Source organism: Rhinolophus hipposideros (genome assembly GCF_964194185.1).
Source record: "Rhinolophus hipposideros genome assembly, chromosome: 11".
NCBI lineage: Eukaryota > Metazoa > Chordata > Mammalia > Chiroptera > Rhinolophidae > Rhinolophus > Rhinolophus hipposideros.
The window spans coordinates 32289884-32316479 of NC_138057.1; the positions used below are offsets into that span (position 1 = coordinate 32289884).

General features: G+C 37.4%; 1 protein-coding gene across 4 annotated transcripts in view; it reads left to right on the forward strand.

The window, feature by feature from the left end:
• The window catches only part of GLIS3 (GLIS family zinc finger 3), a 422399-nt gene that overhangs the window by 317635 nt on the left and 78168 nt on the right, over positions 1–26596 (forward strand). For 3 of the 4 annotated variants that reach the window (XM_081066032.1, XM_081066029.1, XM_081066030.1), the window contains 3 exons: positions 1827–1988; positions 5576–5701; positions 6036–6146. In XM_081066032.1, coding sequence (XP_080922158.1) covers positions 1827–1988; positions 5576–5701; positions 6036–6146 — 399 coding nt within the window. The remainder of the gene's footprint in view (positions 1–1826; positions 1989–5575; positions 5702–6035; positions 6147–26596) is intronic. The other variant, XM_081066031.1, reaches the window with a different exon arrangement.

Below are 26596 nucleotides of genomic sequence, written 5' to 3' on the forward strand. Positions count from 1 at the left end.
ATTTTAGACCTAAGTGTGGTCCACCAAGTGATTCCAAATAAAATAAATTGAGCTCCAGGAGTTTGCTCTGAGTCGTCATTCAGAGAGAATCTTAAAAACAGGTTTGGTCAGTAGAGGCCTCTTAACTGTGAATTGGGGGTTAACTTTGAGCCCCTTTCTTTTCCAATTTAGGACTCACTTGCAAACCTGTTTCCAAAAGTAAGCCCCTTAACTCCTCTCTCCCTCTAGTGACATGGCATTGTATCTTTCACTCTGTTGAAAAAGTAGTTGGCTTCGTCAGCAATCATCTTCTGTTCAGGCTATATTTATTTTTATGTGAAATAGAAATCAGGAAAACACCAAAATTATTTTAAGCAAAATATCAAAATTGAAATAAACCAACATATGTCTGTGAAACATGTATAACTCTCAATCAAAATAAGTGCAACTTTCTAAAATTTCTTAAAATATCCCAGCATGCAAAATCTGGACAACTCAGAGTTATGATATACTTGACTATTCTTTCTCCTTAGTTCATTCTTTACTTAAAAATGAAAATTCAAATAACCAAACCCTAGCCATCTCAGGATGGTTCATCCCTTCATGAACAGTGTACTCCATCATCTATTGTAAGAAGCAAGAGAACCAGAGAGTTTTATGAAATTACTTGTAGTAAGATTACGTTATACCCGCTAATTTTGAATGGAAGCCGTCTTGAATTTACCTTCTTTATTTATATTCTGTTGTATCCAGCCCTACCCCTTCCCCGACCCCCCTCCCACATTTCTCTCTAAGGTTTCTTATTTGCACATATTATGCTTTGTTCTGGTTAGTTTTTCCATGTTTGTAAGTGTGTTGCAGGGGGAATTCAAATGGATTAAAATTTTGTGAAAGAGTTCAAGGATAAATGCCCATCTCACCTTTATGCTTCATTTATAGGCTTTTTGTAACACATTTTCTTTATTAGATTGGCATTTCAAGGATTGGAATCACTTTGACCAGCTAATGAATAGTAGCTGATACTTTGCCCCCAGAAGGCATTAAGTAACTATTACCATCCATAAATATTATTGGTAAACCAATGAAGCATTTTTTGAAATTTTCAGTCTTTCACTTTCAATTCTTCTCTTATTGAACTTGGCAACAAAATTTCTTTAAAAAAATAAAAATAAAACCATCACTGTATTTGGAAAATGATTTAGCATTGAATGAATTGTCTTTTAGTACCTTTTTGAAAGCGTATTTGAAAACTTTATCTCGTTAGGTTTGGCATCACCCTATATGTCAACAAGGTCAGTCTATTGGGAGGACAAAAACCCCCTAAAATACAATTAAGGAACTTTATGATCATAATAATGCAGCAGACACGTGCCTTTTACATCTTGAACTTTTGGGTCTTCAATTCACCTTTTTTTCTCATACATCGCACTGATTTTTCTTGTTAGTTTATTAGTTGTGAAAAGTTTCTTCCTTCCTGATTCCTTCAATTTAGACCAATTTGGAAATGGAAAAGTGTGTTAATTTTTTAATAAATCTTTAAGACATGCATTACTGTATTTTTATTAACAGAGCCAGATGGCTCACAGTGAATTTTCTCTGACATAAGTAATCACAGAAATCAGTTTGGGACCCAACTCTGGTACGGAAAGTAGCATGTATATTCAGTGGAAAAATGCAGATCACATAAACATATGTGTATTTTTAGAAGTAGTATTTGTTACTATTTGGATTTCATTTTATTTCTTTTGTTTTAGGCTAAGTACAAACTAAGGACTTTTTTTTTCTGTCCCTCAGACTCAAGCATTCAAGGTCTTTCTCAACAACCCCAAATTGTTTTCTTTTTGCAGTTTGAAGGTTGCAAGAAGGCCTTTTCAAGGCTCGAAAATCTCAAGATTCACTTGCGGAGTCACACAGGCGAGAAGCCATATTTGTGCCAGCATCCGGGCTGTCAGAAGGCATTCAGTAACTCCAGTGACCGTGCCAAGCACCAGAGGACACATCTGGACACTGTAAGAATGGCAGGAGTTTTCCAACTTCCAGTCCAAAGCCCCGGTGTGAGGAAGTGGCTCTTTGATAGTGGGATGGTGAAAGTGTTTGCTTTATGGTCTGCAGGTTATAGGGGCAATGCCAAGGGCAGCAATAGAACCGGGTAAAGGGCCAGAGGGGCTCTGTTTAGCTCTTTCCTCACTTTTCTGTCGTCACAAGTATCCTAAATATTACAACTAACTGCCTGGGACAAAGGGGTTCTTTCCCTCTGTGTACAAAGCAAAGGCAGTCTAGAGGCTGCCGTGCTGTAGATTTTAGTACAAAAAATGACCACTACAGATTAGCCGTTAAAATAAGGATCCAAATATCAAGATATACTAAGATACGCAATATATACTATTGCTCGAGATAAGAAGCCCCTTTTTTTTTTCTAACTCTGGTTCTTTTCTTCTTGACATAAAACGGTTAAAGCTAGCATGGTTTTGGAGAGTGAATCTGGACTTTTGCTTTTAAAACCACCTGGTATTTTCACCTTTAAGTGCTCTAAAACGAATCAGCAACTCTTTCCCAAGGGTTCAGTTTCATCACATTTTCTATGTGTTGACGGCCACATATCCATTGACATAAATCCTCTGAGAACAATTGATTTTCATTATTACACCTTAACCCTCTTAATGCTGCAACATTTTGTTCATTTGCAAATGCCTTTTTTAAGACTCTCTCTTTTATTTTCTCAGTTAGGTTGATTGACCTCTGTTGCATTTCTCAGGTTTTGATGCCATTTCCTTACGTGAGGCCAGGTAGACTATATGTAATTTCACTTCACTTAACAAAGACATTAGAATAAATTTATTATACACATCTCAGATCTCTTAATCCACATTCTTGCAAATAATGTATTCATGACAGTACTTTTTCAGTGTTAACATTCTGATGTCTATTATTAAACTACACCAGAATTTGAATTTTGAAAAGATACTGTTATTTCTACACACCTTCTCATACATATTTAAGATTCTTCTGATGTTATAGTTGACATATTTATATTAACTTTTATATTAGTCTCTATTAGTCATATTGATATGTCATTTTAGCTATATGTCACGTAACCCTTCTAAACAAAATTATCTCCTAATATACATAAATGTGATGGTTTGCCTGTCTAGTAAATATCTGGAATATAATTAGAGTAATGTGGGCATGAGATGGACCCTTTCTGCTCCAGCTGAATTGAATTCAGTGATTTTAGGACCAACAGAATAGAATATTAAATGAATAAATTTGGTGAATATCAGTATTTTTTAAAGGTAGAAGTAGGAGAAAGAATAAATTATGTTAAGATGCCCTATTTTTATGTCTAAAATGGTCTTGGTAGAATCCAATAAATTTTTTCAATTTGTCATTAAACTTTATCATGGAAGAATGAACATTCATGAGACAAGATTGTCTTGAGAAATTGCTTCTACTCTAGCTAGTTATCTGTAGTTTGAAAGAACTATTGTGAGGCTAAGTGTTATAATTCTACAAAATCCTCCTTGGCTTGAGCTAATTTTAGCTTATCAAACTGAGAGCATTTTCTAAAATCATTTTGGAATTTTGAAAAACACCCCTTTTTAAAACTTTTGAGGAAAGTTACCTAAGATGATAATTCTGTGATTCAGTTCAATGCAGTAGCTTTTAAAACTCAGCTATTTTTATTTTTAAAAATAATTTCTTTAGTAAAGCTTTTAAAACCGTCATGTTTCCTTTAAGATGCAAACTACCTCCCCTTTAAATTGTTTTTGCGGTTAACAAATCTGGTACATTCTTTTAAAATCCTATAGACAGTAAACGTTTGTTTCATAAAGCAAACTGCAGTTGAAGAATTTGTTAGTTGAATTTAGATGCTCCTTCCCTTTTATTAAGTACTCTGTGCTAATGCCTTCAGAACTTTGGATAAAGTATCTTTCTTCAACTAACTGGATTCTCTACTTACAGAAAAATGGCTTTCCCTTAAAGATTGCTGAGTTCGTAATTCTAACCCTGACCAGTTTTATTAATTCGTTTTTCTGTTAGCGTCTTAATATTCAAACCGGAAGTAATTTTACAGTACAGATAGAAAATAATGAAAAATACGGTTTGGTGAAGTGTAGCATGCCATTTAAAGCTTAGGTAGTCTGAGAGAAAATGGCCAGCACGACCCAGACCAGCCCCTTCCATTGCTATTTTGGCATACTGATCCCAGGTGGCTGGCTGACAGCAGGGAGAGAGTAAACGCCAGCTGGAAGCTTTCTTTCAGAACATCTCAAAATCAAATACAGAAAGGCATTACCCATTTCTTACCTTTCCAACCCAAATACTAGTGACCATGCTAATAATAATGGCTTGGATTTCTATAACATGTTAATATGCCCAAAGATTTTTCTGTTTACTTGCAACATCTCCTGTAACGCACAAGACATGAGCTTATGTTGGTCACAATGTAGTATTGGCTGGTTGCCCCCCTAATGCCAGGGCAGGATAAGGAAGACTAGGGCAAGAAAGACGTGTGAATCCAGAAAAGATTTCCAGGTTAAAAAAAAACCCCTTTATTTAACCCAATGGAAAACTCATTGGCAGATGACTTCAACCCATATTTGGCTCACTGTTTTGCAAAAACTGAGATATTGAGAGCCTGGTTCATCCATTGTTTGTTGTTACATCTCTAATATGTAACAAAATGCTCAGCACATCATGGAAGCATAAGAACTGTTGGGTGATTCGGTCAATCAGTCAGTCACTCAATGAACAAATACATTAGATAATCAAACTTAGCATTTGAATTGGGAGTGTCAAACTAAATTATACCTTCATGATTTTTCCTTGTTCTTGGAATCAAAAATGGCAGAGAAAAAGTGAATCATAAATATGACTTTCAACAGGGCAACTAATATAATCCACATAGATGTTGGCCAGCAAAATGACAAGAATGCATATGAAAACAGGAACAAAATATATTTTTTTTAATCTGAATTCTTTTTTTGGGGTCAATAAGACATCAAGTTTCTAAAGTAAAAATCCTATTTAGAGATGGGATTTCAGTTCTCTTCATTACATTTCGCCTTATGTAGGCATAGCTGTCATATCTGATGAGATACTAGGCAGATGAGTGACTGTTACTACATCTTATAAACACAGTTAATGTTATGACTTTTTTTTAGTTCTTAGAATAAACAGAAGTTTCTTATTATTTCACAACTTAAAAGTCATACTTTCAAATCCTTGCTGTGATTTTTGTTCTTACAGTAGGAATCGGTGCTAAAATTTGAATTGAAGTGTAGTGCATTCATTCATTCGTTCCTAATTATTGTATGCCAATCACCAGAGACACAAAAATAAAAAAGATTCTAGACTCAGCCTTAGGCTCCACACATCACATCTCAGGAGCATGGGGGAATGAAGTAGCCAAAACTTGTGTTCTCATCACGCTCAGCCAAGGGCTTATTTACATAACCCAGTTTTAGCACCAGGTTTAGCATTAATGTGTCTCTGGCTGATTTTTTCATGTGTCTGTTGTTTGAAACCTACTGTCTCCTATTCACTTTCTACTAATTTTCCCTTTTAATTCTCTCCCTCTTTCTTTCTGAATCAGGTTTCTTCTGAAACATTCCCAGTCTTTTCTGGACTTTTCTACAGCTTCTTTATACCTGACCTCTTAAAGAATATATGTTTCCTAGTTTCTGACAGTACCAAAGATTGTTTTCAGGGGAACATAACTGTAAGTATGACTGGAGATGCTTACTAATAATTTCTATATTAAGAAATGCTACAAGAGGTTTCCTGGTAAGAGTGCACTCTATAGCAGTTTCTTAAAAATCATCAAAGATAGGCCATCTCTTTGTTTCTTGAAAGCTTACTTTCCTTTTTGCCTTGATGAAAACGTACTGGCTTTCTAAATAAAATGCCCAAGTGTTACCCAGCATTTCACAACAGTCAGTTGCTAACAGTTCATGGTCTGAAGTCAATAGTCTTTGAGTAACTTCCCCAGTTACCTTTGTGATTTAACCACAGCTGTTTCCTTCTTTTTCTTTCTTTCTTTCTCTCTTATTTAGAAACCTTATGCTTGTCAAATTCCAGGATGTACCAAACGCTATACAGACCCAAGTTCCCTAAGAAAGCATGTGAAGGCTCATTCTTCCAAAGATCAACAAGCAAGGAAAAAGGTAATCTTAAAAGAGAAGGTATCCAGCCAGAAAAAGTACATTTAAATTCTTCTTGCAGTACTGGGAGCTTCTGCAGGGCATTGGAGATTCTTATACTTCTCAAGGTTTAACATGTTTTAGACTCTTTGATGAGAGAAGTCTTCCATGAAATACAGGCATACCTTGTTTTATTGCACTTTGCTTTATTGTGCTATCCACATATTGTGTTTTTTACAAGACCCTCCACCAGCAAAAGGATTGACTCGCAGAAGGCTTAGATGATAGTTAGCATTTCTTAACAATAAAGTATTTTTAAATTAAGGTATGTACATTTTTTAGACATAATGCTATTGCACATTTAATAGACTATAATGCAGTGTAAAAATAATTTTTATACGGTTTGGGAAATCAAAAAAATTCCTGTGACTCAGTTTATTGCGATACGCACTTCATCGCAGTGGTCTGGAGCCAAACCCTCAGTATCTCTGAGGTCTGCCTCTAATAGCAAGGCTATGGTTTGCATAGCTGATATAGCCAGATATGAATTTCTGGGGACAGCTTGTATAATCGGAATCAGAGAAAATTAGTGTAAGTTACCTAAACTGGAAAGTAACACAAGATTATTATGGAAATTAAATCCAAATAACAAGAAAATTGAATTGGGAAAAACAGCAACAGAAATCCTTTTTGGAGATACGTGCTTTTTCATAAAATATTAATTGACGGAAATCATTTTAGCTCTGGTGAAGAAGGTAAGTGAATCTCTAGCATGAGTAGGTACGTGTATAGAAGCATTCCTAACATTAAACTTAGAAAAATAACATGTTTCTTAATAGGTACTGTGTTTGAAAATCTGAGAAATGAATTGAACCTAAAATTACTTGGACATCAATAAGGGATTAATGCATCTTTCAAAGTTCATAGAAATCATAGTATCTCAGATTTGGAGTAAATGTTAAAGATCAACCAGTCAACCCACCTGTCTTGTTCTTCCGACGTCATAAGATCTCCAGCAAATGGTTGGCCATGCTGTGCTTCAACATCTCAAGAGATGAGGAACTTAATACCTTTCAAGGCACTTCCTAATAATTGAGTTTGTACATTTTGGGACCAACATGTTTCTTCTAATGATGGCAGAAAATATGTTGACATGATCTTGGCTTTTTGAGTATTTCATTTGGGTTCAGATTGGTACCAGATTCATTTAAGGGCCCATCATAACAAATTTAAGGGAAGTTTAAGACTCAACTTATTTCAAATGATTGAAACCCATGGCCATGGTTTTCAGGTCACCATGACTTCTAGCTAACGAGAATCTTGCCTTCTTTCATGGCTTACAGGGATTTAGTCCTTTTATGTTGAGAAATGCTCTGTAGTCTTTTTGTTACTTGAGCTTTTTCTTCCTTGAGAGATGTTAGCACAATGCCAGTTGAGGGCTCATATATGGAAATAATTTGATCTCTTCCTTGTGAGTTAGAAAAATGTTCAGTTAGAAAGATACGATAGATATTCATAATTGTATACACACCCACTCTTGTAAGTCGGTTGGTAAAAACATTTATTTTGGTTGGGAAAATCAGTTGGTAAAATGATTTATTTTATAGAGTCAAGTCTCTTTAATTAGAATCCCAGTAAATTGATAATAGATGATCATTAACAACAGATAATAGTATTAACAATAGATGATTGTTTGACATGGATTGGATATGTTCTTGTATTTTAAAAGAGCAAAGGAACTCCTACGTGAATAATATAAATAAACGTGTAAGGAGATGCTTGATATTATTGTGGCATACTGTTAACTGTGTTCAGCAGGCCCATTGCCTAATGGTTTTTGTCATTATCTGTGTATGTCTTATAAATTTGAAATGATAGGCTGTGTCTGTTAAAAACAAAACAAACAAAAAAATCTCTTGCCGAGAGTGTTTTCCCCCTAACTAGAACTATTTTCCACCTCCAACATTCCCAAAGGTGTGAGGTTGTACGGCAGTGGCAAACCTATCATAAGATTGGAGAGCGCCTTCATAGATAGTAACAGCTGTCATGGACATGACAGCGTATAGGTCCCCTGTGTAGACAAATACAACTAACAATATGACATTGAAAGTAGGTATGGAAACAATGTATATTTTCAGAAATGTTAGTGGTTTCTATTGTTCAAACATGATACACTTCAACCTCTATATACAGGAAATGTAGTTTGATTATGTGAAAGATTCTTTTTTAAAATTAATTAATTCTTTGGAAAGAATCAATTCTTAAATGAAAGCATGGAAAGAATTAATTCTTACATGAAAGCATTCATTTAAGAAGAAAATCAGACTTTGAGACTACAATATATAAATTTATAGACAATTTGTAGACAACATTCAATAGACAATCTAGATAACGAGGATACACATTCAAGGAGCAGTATTATAATCTAATGTCAATATTACTGTATTCTCGTAATTTTATCATATGTAAAATGAGGTGCAGTCTCTCCAATGATTAGCTTTTGATGCTTACTCTGTTTTCTGCAAATCGTTGAATTGGATTTGGCTGACTTTCATTGCCCAGTCATTAGCCACAAATCTACTGTGTTTACTTTCTGAATTTTAACCTGTGTTGTCAACCTGAAGATTTTAAAAATCCTTTATGGATCTGTGATGGATTAATTTTTGGAAATTAAGATGATGAACATTGCTCCACCCAGTAAAAAGAGGAAATGTCACTCCCAGGAGTAGCAGTGCTAATAAACCTGAGATCAGTCAGTCCACATTTTCAAACCTTGTGCTGATCTGCCAGTGTGTAATATTTACATGGTACAATGTTGTTACTAGACCTTGGAGAGATTCTAATTGCTAACTCACATCAGGGCTTGGTATTTGAAATATTTCCTGGCAGCAATAAAAAAAAAAAAAAAAGAAAGAAAGAAACAATAAACCTTTTAAGGCAGAATTAAGATTATTTACGACTTTAATTAAAAATGGAAACCTGGCATGATTTCAAAAAAGCCTTTACAAAAATGTGAATTCATCAAAAATAACCATAAAAATTCCAAGGTGATAAAGGCACAGTGGAGTAATGGTCCCACCCCTAGGGAATTGTTTTGTTGAAAAGAATAAAACCCTTTTCTGTCACACCCTGTTAGTCATGGACTCATTTAATATACCCTCCCTTTAATCCTTTTATAAAATCCCCTGTCCCACAGACACTAAATGACATTATTTTGGTCTTAATGTTGCTGGCTTTCTGAGCCCCTACTCTGAAATGAGGGCCAGTGACAAGGCCCCTTCCGTGGTAAGACAAATGTTTATTAGGAGAGACGGGTCTCATAAGCCAGGCCCTGGCCGTGAGCAGGTAGCCCTTCCCCACACCTGTTGTCTCCTACTGAAAACCAAGAACCTGAAATCTCAGATAAATATTATTTAAGCTATATAAAGAAAGAAGAAGGAGGAGGAGGGAAAAAAACTCTCCTACAAAGGAATTGGGATAATTTGGCTCATCACATGCACAGAGTAACTTTTCTCTTTGTCTAATGTGTGTACACCCACACACCCCATCAGCTGATGTACAAACTTCTTCCATCGAATGCACTTTGCAGATCTTGAGTCCATTAAATAGAGGGCTACACAGATAAATGAGTAGTGAAATACTCAAGTCACAAGCTAGTCTCCAGTGAGCATAGAATCTAGCCTGCAGAGCAAAAGGCAGAATCTGTCCTTCAGTTCTGTCTGATAATGAGTGGCGAAATAAGAGAAAATTAAGGCAATAAGCCACTTGAAATTTTCCTCAAGGCTGTGAGCTTTATCAGAATGTTTTATTTTCACCTTGTGAGTGCCATAAGCAGGGGGGTTTCCTTCAACTCTGGCCTGTTATCGAAATGGACTTTTTAAAAGTGAATGCAAAGAATGCTGGGCCAAAAGTTAAAGATGACATGAATCTTTTGTCCATTTCACACTGCTTCAGAGATTCCAAACTTTGGGTGTGATTCCTTAAATGTTTGCTAAACATTCACCTTTGACCCACCGTAGTTGATGGCCTTCACTTTTATGACCTCAACAAAAGCTGTTATAAACCAAGCACAGCTTTTGAAAGTGTGTAAATGCAACATGTATTAATACTTCCTACTTAGAGAACAACTCTGTGTAGCTTTCTGGCAAAAATAGAGCAGCCTATTGAATGCAACTCTTTTTCATGTAGAACTGGAAATTCTTTGGAATCTGTTCAGAGCCATATATACTCAAAACTAGAAACAATTTCATTAAGTACCACATAGGTTTACCTTGCTTGCCAGTTGTTGGAATCTTAAAAGTAATGTGAATATATATGTATAACATATAATATATATAATTATATATGTTATATATATATAATATAAATAATTATATAATTGTATATATATAATATAATTATTATATAATTATATATATATTCCCCTAAATGGAAGCATATATTAGAAGAGCTAGTGAGACTCACTTTTCACTTGTTTTCTGTTATCATCTATATGGCATGCACAAGTGGGGTACATAATCAGAGGCCTTCCCAGATTTTGACAGTTTCCTCCCTCCCTCTTTTCCCTTCCTTCCATCCTTCCTTCCTTCCTTCCTTCTTTCCTTCCTTCCTTCCTTCCTTCCTTCCTTCCTTCCTTCCTTCCTTCCTTCCATCCCTTCCCCCCTCCCTCCTCCTTCCCTCCTTCCCTCTTTCCCTCCCTCCTTCCCTCCTTCCTTCCTTCTTTCCCTGCTTAGGAATAAACTAAACAATCATTTCACCTCTTAATGGAATGTCAGTAATAGGCACATACCATGGACATATCATTTCAGGATGAACTAGCTCCCCTCCCTTCCTCTCCCATTTAAGAAATCATACTGGAATTCAAGTAAGAGTGATACTATTACAGGAAAGACATTAAAACAGCATTAATACGTTTGTTTTTTGTTAAGTGAGTCACTAAGTTCTGTACTTGTTAACAATTGGTAACAAATTATTTACATCGCACCTCAAAACAATGGTGAGACATATGTGCCTGAATATCCTGATGCCTCAGTTAACAGTAACTGATTTCAAGAGAGGTTCTGGATATGCTTTTGTAAAACAAATATTTTCAGTTCAAAATAGTATGGTAACTAATAATAACTAGTGAAAAAAATAAGTCAAGCGAACCCTAGGTCTATAGTACTGATTTGGAGTTTAATCCAGTTGTTTTGGGGGATTCTATTTTAAGCAGGTCCAATATAAAACCAGCTATGCTTTTGAGAGCATTTTGATACTACATGGTGATTGGAGTTATTAAGAAAGAATTGAGAACTCACATTGGGGGTGGGAAAGTGGAGGGGCAGGGGCAGTTATCCGTGAGAGAAAGCAGCTGGTGAGAAAAAGCTTCTGTTCCTTTCTGGAGAGATCAGAGAAGTTGTCTTTAGCTTTGTAAATACAGAAAAATACATGGTAGCATCTCTGGGCCTAGTACCCCAGTATATTTTTTTTAGCTCTTAAAGCAGTGTTTCCAAAACTGTGTCCTTTGGAACTCATTCCACAGGATGTCATTAGATTTTACTTTTAAAATTTTTGTTCTCATAAATTTGGGAAATGCTGAATTAAAAAAATATTCAATGGTTTCCTCCTTGAAGCATTCCCAGAGCTTTGAATACACCAATATTCCAGAAGGAAGATAACATTAAGCATTGCTCACAATTACTTGGCCAACAAAATAATCTTATTTTTCCTCTAGAGCGTCTCATCAAACTATTCTGCCAGTAAATTATTTGAGAAATACAATCTCAAGTAATTTCATTCATCAAATATATATTAAGCCCCTTTTATGTGTCAGGCACTGAATTAGACCCATAGGTGCAAGTGTGTGTAAGACAGACATATTCGCTGTCCTCATAGAGTCATGTTGTCTTGATGAAGTCCCACGGCAAAGAAAAGATAAACAGAATATAAGACACCTAAATGCAAGCAAGGAAACAGTGAGGGAGTTGATATGGAGTTACAGAGGGGGACCTGCTGAGGTGAGATGGTCAGGAACACACATTCAAATGACCACTTTAGAAATGAGAAAAATGTACCAGCTGCATATTTCTTAAAAGCACTGCTTAAGTCAAAATACTGTACCTTCCTGTTTGAGTTTCTTTTAAAAGAACCCAGTGCTACTAAGAGCACAGCAATGGATGTCAGGGTCATCTTAGGTTGTTATAATCGCACTTTTCTGCAGTCTGTCCTCCATCATGTTGGCATTAGAGGGACTGGATGCTAGACAGTGAAATGCATAGCTTACATCTTGCACCTAAGAAAACCACTCAGCTGGTCAGCATTTGTGGTTCACAGGTGAGGCCCTGAACCAGCTCTTAGGACTTAGAAACAAGACCTGAACTTGCCCTTCTGGAGATTTCATTCCAACAAGACATTCATGGTAACACTTGCTTTCAGTATAGTAGGAGAAATGCAGTGATAAATTTGCAGAGAATGCTTCTGGAACATGGTATCTGGGAGTTTCTCTGGGAGTGATAGAGATTCTTTAGGAGTGAAGTCTTAGGTTCCATTGTTTGAAAGCAAGAGGGGGATCTATGGGTATTTATATTGTTCTTGATTACATTATAATACTTGGTCTTACATGGCAAAACAATTTTATTTTTATTCCCCCTGAAAATTCTTAATTGGGACCAAAAAAATAGGTGTGTTTGGCACAGCTCTGGCCAACTCTGTAAGGAATAAGGACCCTCTGACACGTGCTTTAATGAGCAATTCCGGCTGTACAGAGCCGAACACAGCCGCCTCCTGGAACTAGTTCCTAGGTAATTGCATTTTATGATTGATTGACTGACAGACAGAAGCCTTCTAAGCTTCTCATTCCCTTTCTCTTATTAGATTTTGTGGATTCTTGATGAAAATGATTTGGGAATAAAAGCATTTAGCTCAGATTCTCTGCCGCCTAAATATAACGTCCTAAAATATCATGACATAGCGCAGCATTGCCCTTCTCAGGCTTTCGCTCTTCATCTGTGTTTCTCCAATGCTGTTTCCCTTGTCCAGTTACTGCTGTCTCTGCTAGTTCTCTTGTCTTTCCTTTCAGCTTCAATTGAGTTTTGTCTTTGATATCCATGGGCAATATTTTCCCGTTTGTTTGTGTCTTGGCTCTCTGAGCTGTGAAGATTTATTTTCAGGGTGACTTCACACATGGGCTTGGATAAGCCTAATGTAAAAACTTTTTTCACGGTGGATACTGGGCAGGTGGCTGTGCCTTAGAGTGGTGTTTGAATTGGACGTCTGGAGGCATGGGCTTCTTTTAAGCAGTGCCATGGATTGCTTCGTGACTTAGCTTAAGTTACATTTCCCTGGTTTTTCCATTTCCCCATCTTCACAGCTAGCTTGAAAGGCAAACACAGGGTCTCAGAGGTAAAAGGGTAGCTATTTCAGTAGAAAGCATTGTTATATCACATACCTGCGATCCAAGGCAATGTAGTGTGACTGACAACAGAACAACAGTGTCCTTGGAAATATTTTCCTTCCTTAAAACTGAATATTCTTGTAGGTGGAGTAATCTTTCAGTTATTACTATATCCAGTCTTTCTGAGTCATATGGGTGCGGGAGGGTAGTACAAAAAAAAAAAACCCAAACAAACGAAGAAGGGTAAGGAAGCTGAGACCCAAACCAGAGGCAATTAAACTCAAACTTGGACCAGTGATATTTGGTTCTATTCAGGGATCATTAACTTGGAGTCCATGGACCATAATGGGGGAGGGGTTCCCTGGATGAATGGATTTTAGGAAGCTCATGAAATCCCAGAAATTATATGCAAAATTGTTTTTCTAGGGATAGGCTCCACAGATTTCACTGACTCTCTAAAATTAAGACACTTTGGCAACAACAACAACAAACCCCAAAAGCTCCACAAAGGGACACATGGAAACTCTGGACATAGTGAATATGTTTGTTACCTTGATTGTGGTGATGGTATCATGGGTGTTTGCATATGTCCAAGCTCATGAAATTGTACATACTAAATATATGGAGGGTTTTTTTTGTTTTGTTTTATTTTGTTTTGTGTGTGTGTGTGTGTGTGTGTGTGTGTGTGTCAATTATACCTCAATAAAACTGTTTAAAAACAAACATAAAGACCATTGAGCCAAAAGCAATGTAGGACTTCTAGTGACTGTTTCACCTTAGTGATAATACCCAGAAAGACTTTGCCCAACTGAGAAGAATCTATGCTTCTCGTGCCTGGGAGAATGTACTCCTACTTACTGCACATTTACTCTGAGTCTGGTATTTTACTAAGCCCTTGGGTGTACAAAAATGGTAAGATATACTCTTTTTTCCTTGAGGCAATCAGAGGTGTTAAAGCTGCATTTTGACAAGGGGTGGACTGATTGTATAGATGGTGAATTGAAGTGTGGAGTGGAGATAGAATAGAAGCAATTGCACCAGTAAGGACAGTGTACACTTCTATAAGATTTAGTAGAGGTCTGAACAAGGTTAGTGGTAGTTGGGATGAATATGAGTGGAGAAGGAGTGGTGATGGATTGAATGTCAGGGGTGAGGGGAAGGGAAGATTCAAGATGGCCCCAGAGTTCATGCTTAGCTTCCAGGTTCAGGTAAGCAGTCCACAGGTGGAATTGCTTCTTTCTCCGGGAAACCTCAAGTCTGCCCTTAAGGTCTTTCAACTGATTGAACTGATTGGATTAAAAATCAACTGGTTGTAGATGTAAATCACATCTGAAAAAAGTACCTTCACAGCAATACCTAAGTGAGTGTTTTATTGCATAACTGGGGACTAGAAGCTAGCCAAGTGGACACACAAAACTGACCATCACACCCATAAACGAAAATCCATCATGTTAAACTTTAACTGAGGTTCTTTATTTGAAGGTGACACTCGCCAAATGACAATGGGGCATGGTGAACCTCAAAGTAAAATTTATGTTAGTGCAAATTGATTATTCACTAAAAAACAGAAGGAAATATTGGATATACCTGGTCCCACTCCCTTTCATTATACCATTGACAGACAGTTCAAAGCAAATTTGTTCATGCCAAGTAATTCAGACAGTGTGCTAAGAGAGTAACAGAAGTTTATACTTTAAGCAAATAAGTAGACACATTTTTTAACATATTTTGCATTATATATCACAGAACTTACAGAATCGTACAAGTTCATCATGTTAACATTTAAATCAATCATTTGGTTATAAGTTTATATCACATATTTGTTCATACAGTGTTTATGTCATATTAAATGAAATAATGACAGTAAAACACTTAACATGACGCATAACCCATTATACATGCCCCATAAAGTTTAGCTGTTACTGCTAGAATTACATCACGTCTATTAAGTGTTTCTAAGGAAGAAGACAAGTGGTTTTTGAAATTTTAGTAAGTTGGTTTTCTCTACTCCAGATTCCTCCATTAATTTATTTTACTCTCAAAAATATTTTAGCTGTTTAAAATCAATTAATGAAAACTGAAATCAGGCATAATTATGAATTGTTTCTATAGCCACTTTGTTTTTTCTTCATACAAGAGGCATATTTTGTAGTCATGTTTATGTATTTTAAAATTTCCACCAGACAAGCTGATTGTCTTAATGGCAATTCTTATCCAGCGAATCCATGTCTTTGAATTGGTAATCCCTGCCATTTGTCAGATTCCCTGTTGATATTGTTTTGTGAATGGGAGATGGGTGGGTGTTTCATGCTAAAGAGTTTTACTTTTATGCTCATTTTAGACGTTGGTTGTTTCCTGATTTTGCCTTTTCTAAATTGATGGAAGACCTCTCGTTATTTCCTTATTATAATTATTTGCTATTTTATTTCATCTTTTGTGAGTTATATGCTCATTTCTTCTGCATATAGACTTCTGAGTCTTGGGCCTGGATTCAAATCCCTACATCAACAGTTTTAATGATACAGCCTTGGATAAGTTACTTAACATCTCTGAACTTCAGGTTGTCTTTTGGGAAATCTAGATAGTAACAGCAATCCCATAGGCTTATTGTAGCTACTAGTGAGAAAACACTTACACAGTGCTTATTATAGTCCTGCACTAGATAAATGGAGCTCAGTCCTGGAGAGAAGGTATCTATGGGCAAGGAGTGGGGGTTATTAGAAGGTGTTATAATACAGAGGAAAATGGCTTACTGTCTTCCATTTCTGCTGAGGAAACTGGTTTAAAAAGGTGAAAGTTAAATAATAGCACGAATTTTCTAAGGGGGAGAGAGATTTTTCCTGCACTAACTGGTTTAGTTGGGTTCTTGCTTGAGAAGTTAGGGGGATTTGACAAATAGATCTTTGAGCTTCTGCAAGCCTCCACTGGAGTTATCAAGTGGAATCAAATCTCTGTGATTCAGATGTTTTAATAGTGATCATGGTAATAGTGATAAAGAAAAGGTCTTATTTTATCCACATTTAATGCTTTTTAACATTGCAGAGCCATTTTGTGTACATTATTTTGTTTTTATTCTTTTGGCCTGTAGAGTCAGGATGAATTTTTTTATTACTACTTCTACTCTCTTTAGTTTGTTTCTGAGGAATGAGAAAGTTCAGAAATGGAAAGGGAGCCACGTATGATGCCAAAAGGTAATAGGCTATGTTCCTACAAGCCAAAAGACCTAACAGAACATTCGCCATAATTAGTTAATGCCACCTAATGCATAGCCAGCCGTCCGTTAAGTCTTGACATACTGTTTGCAATCTTGGCATTCCACAGAACATTTTGGCAAAAGATTATTCTCTCACTCAACTATCCAGAGCCCTCTTTGTAAACTATAGCAAAGTGTCATATGACATCAGAAATGCTCACTGTTGCCACTGTTTGTGGAGTATGGGCTAACTCTTGAGTGAACTGTTAAATGCCTGCAGAGAGTTGCTGCCTCAGTAGGGCTGTTATTTTTAACTGGAATAAGAAGAAGTTATTCCCAAGTGGCTTTTTGGGATGGGTGCTTGCTGCACTGCCACTTCACAGGGCCAGCTGTGGGCACAGCTATAGTCCATCAGATTTATAAGAGTCCTTAAATGTAACCTCATCCTCCCTGCAAATCTAGATGGGGAATCACATTTAGAAAGTCCCGAAAGATACTCATAAAGCTTCTTTGTGAAATCTTAAGATTTCTCACTTTTAAGACAATCTCTGTTTTTGTTGTTTAAGCAAGTCTAATAGGTACAAACATTTTTTATATTATTAGGTCAAAAACCTACGTTCCTGTAATACAGGCACATACAGGGTTCTAGTTCTGTCTTCCAAGGATGCTTCTTCTTTTCCATTAATGACCTTGTTGATGGATGTACAAATTCTGCATTAATATCCCTACTTCCCTACAATTTTTTATTACCCAGTACCCAGCTTTCAGATTGTTTAGCATATGGATTGCATTCCTTTGTATTCTCTCCATTTCCTTCATGCCATAGAATACAGTTTCAACTAGGGTCGTATGAGACCTGCAATGTCATTTATTGGCTATTGATGCAAGTATTGAGGTTGAAAAAGTTGAGAAAGGAACCGATGCTAAAGGGCCTTATATGCTATGTAAAGATGTTAAAACACAAACCGTGGTCAGACCTATGATTTAGAAAGATAATTAGGGTGGTAACGTGGGGGATGAATTAGGGATTTAGGGTGAAAGGAGACAAGACAATCAGGTGGCATATTTCTATTTATCAATATCCTTAGATACAGTGGCTCATCCAATTATGACTACATCGAGCTGGGCTATCATCAATTTCAGGTTTCTCAGTCTTGTCCAAAATGCGATCATGAGAGACTTTACTAAATATCTTGATGGGTCTTAGGTTCATTATATGTGTAGCTTTTACTTAACAGTAGCTAAAAAGGAGATGAGGATTCTCTTGTTGTTCTCAATAACTCTCTTCTAATTCCTATGGACCCCCTTCATTCTGAACTACTCACCAACTTATGATTCTTTCTAGAATCTTTCCATGCATGGAGTTTAACCTTATGGTCACCAGTTGCATTTCTAGGCTTTATCTTTTTGCCTTGTTGAAATTTGAAGTATGGATTTCTCTTCAGTTTCTGAGCCTTATCTCTTACTTTCTCAAAGCATACTTTCATGATCCTATTTATGAGTGTTTTTTGGTAGCAGAGTTTGTGTAGTCTTAGAACCTTGCTATTTTTTTTCTCCTATGTTAGGCTTTCCTCCGCTCTCCCACCCTACTTCCAGCAGTTATTTTTCTAACATTTCCCATGTGACACGGTCACCTGTGGGAAATATAGAAGCCAGGTAGTAACAGAATTGTGATATACTTGATCACAACGGTTTAACACTGGTACCTATCTTTCCATATACTTTTTCTATCATATATAAACACATTATGGGGCCCCTTTGTTCTGATTCATTCTACTCTGTAGTATATAATAAAAATCACTGCAGTGAGGAGTTTTCCTTACACAGGGTTTGCAAGGACATCACTGGGTTCTGAAAAAAGAGATTCGAAAGGGAAAACGTAGGTAAAGAGGTGGCAGAGCCCAACAGATGAGAAGCCGTGTCACAGTTGTGCTTTGGACTAGCCTAGCACACAAGCGCCAGCTATCGGAATTCGGATAATATTTACCCACTACGGACTTTGAATACAAATTGCATTTTGAGATGACAGTGCAAAGGACATCCTTGACATTTCCTCATTTGTACATAAGCAAATACACACTCAGTTTCATTTCTGTGTACTCAAAATTACAATCCAGGATGATCCATTCCCCTACTCGTTTGTTTTGTTTGTTTGTTTTTAATAATCTTATTCCTTTATATGGAAAAATATGTCCAGAATAAGTTCTCCAATTTTCAGGTCATAAATGAAGGTGCCCTAAATCATGGCATAAATGAGCAGAGGAACCTGATGCTTTATGTTTTCCCCACCTCCCATCTCTCCCCCAATTATGAGCCACCTCACCTTACACCCCAGATATTAAAATTGAAATTGATCAGAGACGTCAACACAGCAAAGCACTCACAAACTCAGTTATCACCTATATCTCTTCCACCATCAGTGATAGCAAGAAGGGGTGAACTGGCATTTAAAACATCCAGTAATAACATAATGGGTGCAATTACCCATTTTATTCTCTTCCCTTATGATGTAAGAGTTCAGAGGAAATGGGAAGAACAATAATAATAAGAATTAACTACCTGTGTAGAGCACAGTTTATTGGCCATTTTCATGCCTATTTACCTCTTTCATCTTAACAACCATTCTGTAGTGTTAGTATTATATTATTATCATAATCCCATTTTAAAGATGAAAGACCTAAGGTTCAGAGAAGCTAAATGATGTTACAAAGCACACTCAGTCAGTAGTAGAACTTTACTCCAACTGAGTTTTTCTGACACGACATCTAGCCCTCCTTTTATGCTACCATTCCTACTATGAGATGTCTGATTTTCCAACATGGGAAATTTTGTAACTTGTCAGCAAGTTCTTGGCATGAGGATCATTCTCAGAAATTCTATAGTGGCCTTGTGTCAGAAGATGGTGGTGGGGCCCCTGACTGAGGATCTCTGCACCGAGGGGCCTCCATGCTTTGGAGTATCTTCCTCAAAATTCTCTACCCCCCCCCCCACCCTTTTGGTGGCTGGCCCAGTAGTACCATCCATGTACCCAGACTGGTACACACAAGGGTGCCAGCCCCCATTTCTCTTCTGCAGGGCATTCTTTCACCTTGTACTCCATATGTGGGGTCAACTGGGTACCCTAACAAGCCTTGGGCCAAGCCTATGGAGTCATCCTGGGGTCCTATAGGTAGACCCTAATTTATAGAATTAGGGTGAGCAGATCACTTCTGCTGGCCAGTGTGGCATTTCTTCAGCTGAATCACTTGAGATTGGACTTGTGGTGTGATACTGACATACTGATTTGGGTGACTCAAATTAATTATATAAACAGAACCCTGAGAAAACTTTTTTTTTTTTTTTTTTGAGCAGAGCCCTGCATATCCTAGGGATGATTCTGAAGATGGCAGGAATTCCAAAGAGTCTAAGATCTTACCCTAGGTACAAACTAATAAGTTAGCTTTATGCCGTTTCCTGTATACTGGCAGAAGACATGAGCTTCCTGGGTTGGAGATGAAGGAGAATTTATTACTCACAGCAGTAACCATAGCTACAGTATCATCATTTTCTTGCGCTTGCTTATTAAGTCCCAGTTCCTACAAGATGACACTTGCACACTCAGGAGTTTGTGTTACAACATGGAAATTCTGAGCTTAGGGAACCTGAATCTTTCATAATAGACATAAGCATACCTCCCTTTTGCTCAGGAGGAAAACACAATCCAGTCAGTTTTCAAAAAGCTGTTTGTTATGGAAACATCCTTAAAAAGATAGTCCAGCAAGGCAGTCAGCCCCGCTGCTCCTAAGACATGGAGCAACTTGAGACCCATGGAGAATTGCCTCTCAACAGATGGTTCCTGGTGCTCTCTCTTGACTGCAAATGTGCAAAAACAGCCAAATAGCAAATAAAGCCAGCCTGCCCTGGAATAGCCCTAAGTGATCATCCTGAGATAAAAGTGGTTTCCAGAAGAAATGACTGGAAAAGAAGGAACACAGGTGTTTGAAAGACATGATTCTATACATTGTGGGTCTGTATATCATTCTGAACATTTCCATCCATGTTTGTTTCAGATTCTGTGGTCCTGTCCATGGGTAGCATCAGTTATCTCATGGTTTGATTTGGGAGTTGCTTCCCTATACCTAAAATGATCTGTACCACTAGCTTGTTACAATGCTTAGAATCACCACTATTACCATCATTCTCCAGTTACAGGTTGTCTCCAGAAAATCCAGAAGATATAATTTTGTTTTGTTATATGGCAAAGACAATGCAACAGCCCCTTCACACCCATTAATTTATCAATAGAGCATCTATGTCTTGTCCTCTGTGGATATTATGAAAGGAAGGTGGTTTTAATGGGAGTATGGGATCGGAAGAAATGAGAAATGATGAGTATACTTGGACCTGGAGAAGGTAGTTTCAATAGTGACTCTGGGAAATAAAGGAATATTTTGACACCACTGGATGACAAGGGAGAGAATAACCAAGCATCAGGGAGCATTAAAAAGAAAAAAAGAGAAAAAATGTATGGGGTTGTGTTTTAGAAGTCACTGCACAATTTATCCTGGAGCCCAACCTGCTCTTAGATTTTAAGAACAGATCTTAAAATGGAGTTTTACTATTCCATTACCGTAGTTTTTCTTGGCTTTCTAAAGGAATGTAGGAGATATATTCTAAAATGAATGTCAGGGGAGTGATTTTAAAGGAACCTCTCAAACACAGTTGTGTTTGCTCACTTGTCAATGTCACTCTTTCTTTTCAACACCCAGCACAGCATCAGCTGTGTCACTCTGCACGCGGACATCTTGAGCCCTGACAGTACATGCTGTTCATGGCTGTTGGCTCTTTTGCCACAGCCCTATGCACATGCTGCCACCACGAAGCACCAATGATTTGGATAGAAAGCTGTGTGATATTTACATTGATATAGTCAAGTTAACTTCGTGGTGGTGAAAGCCTCAGTTCTTCATTTCCTGGCTGGTATTTGCAATGTGGAATTGCAACACTGCATTTACGTGCATTTTGCCTTTAAAATGTTCTGTGTTGCAACATTTGAGAAATTCCCAAGTACCCTTAATCTTCCTGCAAACAGTGGTTTGTAAACTAATGACCAAACTCACTGTCTCATTGTACCCCTGCTGCATAATTCTGATTTTGCATTGTGTATCTTTAGATTGTCTCTGTACTGTCTGTTAGTTTAAGTTTTACCCTTGAGGATACCAATAAAAGGATGGAGAAAAAATATTTAAAAAAAAAATTCCAGCTTCTTTCAGGAGCCATTGTTGACCTTAAAGCTACTTTCCCTATTATTTTCTGTGAAGTCTCATTTAAAATATTTTATTAATGCAAGAAGATTTGCATTCAGGGTTAAGGACCAGTGAACAGTAGCTATGGCAACCAGGAAGCCATTTGGGAGGAGAAAAAAATGCAGTAAAGAGTAAATGTTTTAATCCTTAACTTTAATCCCTTTACTTCCTGTTCTCAAAATGAAATATAAATCAGGCACCATGGAGTGCTGCAATTTTTCTCTGAAAGGGATGTTGGCAAAAGAGGATTAGTAATGGACAGACGTGTTTAAGGAATTTAATCACACAATTTGTTGTAAAACTTTTGAGACCGCGAGTGACCAGTTCCTTTGAGTGGCGTCAATGAGAACCAAAAAAGCCTACTTTGAAACTGATTAGAGAGTTGACGCAGGGGGACACCCCTGTTTTCTGTTATTGTTACATCATTTCAGCCTGTGGTAATGACATAAGAACCCAAGGAATTTGCTTGGTTCCCCAGTGGGGAGGTAGGAGAGAGACTGGGGGGTGTCTCATTGGTAGAATACAGATATTCTTTTGATCTTCCAAATACCAGGGAAAAATTAAGTCGCCTGTATTTCTTATACTACCTTTTCTTGATGTTTGATTACTATGGGGGTTTTTACAAAGACGTGTGCTTTCCATTGTTAGCAGATCTCGGGTTTCTGCTAAAAAGCACGGGCTTTTGTTTCTGTGGACAGTGAAACAGAATTCTCAGGATAGATTGTGAGTTCTTAAGGTCACCACTTTTTGTTTCTAAGATTTTGTTTTACATGGAGTACTGCTGACTTGTTAATTTCTGATTAAAAGTAAAATATCTAATTTTCTTTGTTTAAAGTCATACCAAAAATATGTCCCCAATACTGGCTTAAAATGTTGGTTGTTTGACTCTACAGCACATCTATTTTCTCTGGCTCTACTTTGGAGAATTATTGGGGAAGAAAGGGAGACAGGTCCTTTTCTGGCACTGTTCTTTCCCTCAGCATAAATATAAGAATATTTCTCTGATAAATTTATTTCTAGTGGACTAAAAGATACCAGCGCACAGGTCTCTTTGCAGAGGTCTGAAGTACCTACAACTTGGACCAGTTTCCTGTCGTGTCAGAATGTGAAATTATTTCCAATCATAACATCTTCCAAAGTGGTGCTAATAATGATGACAGACAAGCAACATGAGGCCCAGAGCATTTGAGAGTGGAGTTAGACACAGCAGACCACTGAGTTTGGAGTTCCTTACAGACCTTGAGAACAAAAGCATACGTGCTAAAGCCTGCCAATGGCAGGACATCTGGGGAAGAAAAATAGCATCATGTTCTCCAGCTTAGAGTACAATGTGCAACATTGACAACACCTGTTTCTACTTTCTCATCTTGACCTGGTGTCCTTTCTCCTCATTGTGTCAGAACCAGCAAGACTAGTGTAGTCTAGGACAGCTACTGAGGTTACCGTGAGTAACCACCAACAGCCCTCGTCATCCTTCCATGCTTCCCTTGGATTTTTGGCTTTCTAGTCTAGATTTCTGGGGTGGGTTCTTTATTTATTTCTTTTGAGATGGGATTTTTGTTCGTGGCAGGGGGTGGATGATAATAGGAAGACAAAACAAAGTCTGTCTAAAGAAGAAATGGTAGATTGTAAAGATGAACATGACTTTGGCAGAGACTGCATAGACTACAGGAGTCCATAGACTAGAGAAATCCAGTTCCAGGCTTTGGCTTCACCCTGAAGAACTTCTCTGAACCAGGCTGCCCTTCCAATGACCAAAGAGAAGAGCTCCATTTCACCAGAGCATCAGAAGATCATATGATACATGCGTTACTCTGAGACATACCATGCTCAAATGAGAGATGGGACATTACCTTCATGTAATGCTTCTGTGTGTGGACAAAAATAGCCCCACAGGTAAGCACTTATATTGGTGTCATTACCTCCGGGGGTGGGGGCGGAGGCTCTGGAGCAGTATTTAAAGGTTGTACTTGGAGCGGTGACAAGGGTAGCAGGGCTACAGCTTGTCACTTATTCAACCAGGACTCAAAAGATGGAGGTTCTTGTTTTGGCTGTATGGGTTATCACAAAGGGGGTGCGAGTATATCATTTCGGGCCCACTCAGCTTGAAATTTCTGTGTTCTGCTTATCAAATATATGCTAGACATTGAATCTGTAAAAAGAAGGTAGAAAATTGGATTTGTTCCCAGTCCTTCCAGATGAATGATATGAAGTATAAATGTAACAAATTAGCATTTCCTATTGGAAGGATTGCTCATTTGCACATTCCAAGAGGCAATATACAAATGCGAATAGTATTACCTAGTAAAATTTGGCATCAACGGGGACTGAATATTATAAACTTCCCAAATGTCTTTCTTTTTTTTTAACTTCTGTGACGATTTCAGTTGGCTAACTCCTGTTTTATTCTTAGTTGATAATTTCAACATACTTAAACTGCCTCATTCTCTTTTTCCTCTCATATTGCCTGAAGACATGATTTTATCTGTATTCAGGGGCTTCCCTAAAGAATAAGTATGGATTAATGAATTCTTAACAACTATTGAGTCATTTGTTATTCATTCATTTATTTGTTCACACATTTCCCCAAACATTTATAGAGTTCCTTTGGTGGGAAAAGAAGCACTGTTTTAGCTTGCATGATCAAACTGATGTGGCTTCTATTTACAAGGAGCTTTTTTGTCCTTTGTGACACATACAGACACACATAATTTGTAAGTAGTATCATTCAATGTAGAAAACCACAAGTACCATCAGAGTAATACAGAGAAATTGCTGTTGGAATGTTTAAAAAGGAAGAAATGACTTTGGAATGGAAAGACCTGGGAAAACTTCAATAAAGAGGTGACACTGAATTGGACCCTAGAGAACATGTAGTATGTGTTGTAGACATGCAGGGTCTGGAGCAAAGGGGAGTCCAGATGAGGGGGGGGGCTCATGGCCAGAAGCACAGCATGAGACATGGATGAGAATGAACAAGGATTCTAGGGGAGAGTGTCTTGGCTCTGTGTGAGATAGAGACATGGGACATGAAGTCACACAGCATAGGTGAGAGCCAGCCTGTTAAAGCCCGTGAGTTTGGGCTGTAGATAATGCTTGGTGGAGAGTCACTAAAAGGCTTTAAAAGTGGGGAGTGACATTGTCAGCAGTGTACTTGAGAAAAATTAAACTGACTGTTGAGTATGGGATGGATGGGAGAGCAGAAAGCAAGTGCTCTTTATTGAAATGACAGCCTTCAACTTTTAGAAGTAGGCGTTTAAAAAAATTGTCCAAACACTCATGCACAGTAAAAATCAGCCTTAAATCTTTTTTAGACAATCCATTTTAATTAAATGAAAGGAAGGAAAAATTACTTCTGCAGTTAGTCTTTCCCCACATTTCCTACACTAAAGCACAGGCAGGGGCTGTAGTCAGAAATCAATTCAAAAGCAGACAATAAGGAGCTGGTAAGATGGAGGAGGGAAGTAATTACTAGATAGCTGGCTGCTTTAATTAAACCTTGAGAATATTTGAATAGAAAGAAAAATGCTGCACTTGACTCGATGGGATGGAATGTGTGTGGTCACATTAGTGCAATGAACTGGTGTCAGGAGGGATTTATGAAGTTACGATAGACATACGCCCCTCATCTTGCTTTGAGTAACCCCTTTACCAGACCCCAAAGGGTGAAGAAGCATATTTCTCATGGCCATGTGAAGTTCCATGTTAATACTTCTCTACTTGTCCAAAGCAATTCACCCTTTAATTTAATGTTCTGCTTTTGAGATAGCCCTCCAGATAAAGATTGAATCTACCTTTAACTATATCCACTTATGTATCATTTTCCAGTCAGAAGAAAAGAAAAGAATAAGATTCTTGGTGTCAGTTTTAGAATAATACTGACTCAGGAGGAAAATGATGTTTTCACAAATGTTAACAATACAAAAATGCAAGCTGAATGCCTGTCTCATTTCAACATCCTTTTGAATCTCAACTCCCCAGTTCTGTCCAGGATAGCTACATGGTGGTACAGATTTGGTAAGTAGGACATTTAGATGAAGTATCAACATCCCCAAAGTGTTCTGAAATGTTTTATTATTGGTTTTGATTTCTAATACATTTTGGACTTTTCTAAAAGTCCACAGCGCGCTATATTCTTCTGATGTAGAATAATTTAAAGGTGATATTCATCTTCCAAAACGGTGTTAAAGTCTTGATTGGGACACTGTTTGGCCCCAGATTGAGTTTAGGAGGATAAGCAAGAACCCAGGGTTCTAACAGGTATTACCCCTAATAATCACAATAGCTTCTGCTTCTAGAGAAGAGAAAACAAAATGAACTGTGTACTACACTAGCCACTTTCTTTAGGTTACATCATGTAATCCTGTGATAACCCCCTAGAGTTGGTATTATCATCCCCATTCTACGGAAGATGGTGGTGAAGCCTTTTGAGGTTAAAGAAATTCCACAGGCCATATATTAATATTGAACTTGTATCAAAAGTCCCCAAAGTCCCTATTCTTTTTTTTTTGTCACGTTGCTACATTATGGCATCTAAAAGGAAGCGGTCAGTTAAAAGAGAAAAATTTCTCAAAAATGGATGGGAGGGGAAAAAAAAAGAAATTAGAAGCACATGTTAGACAGT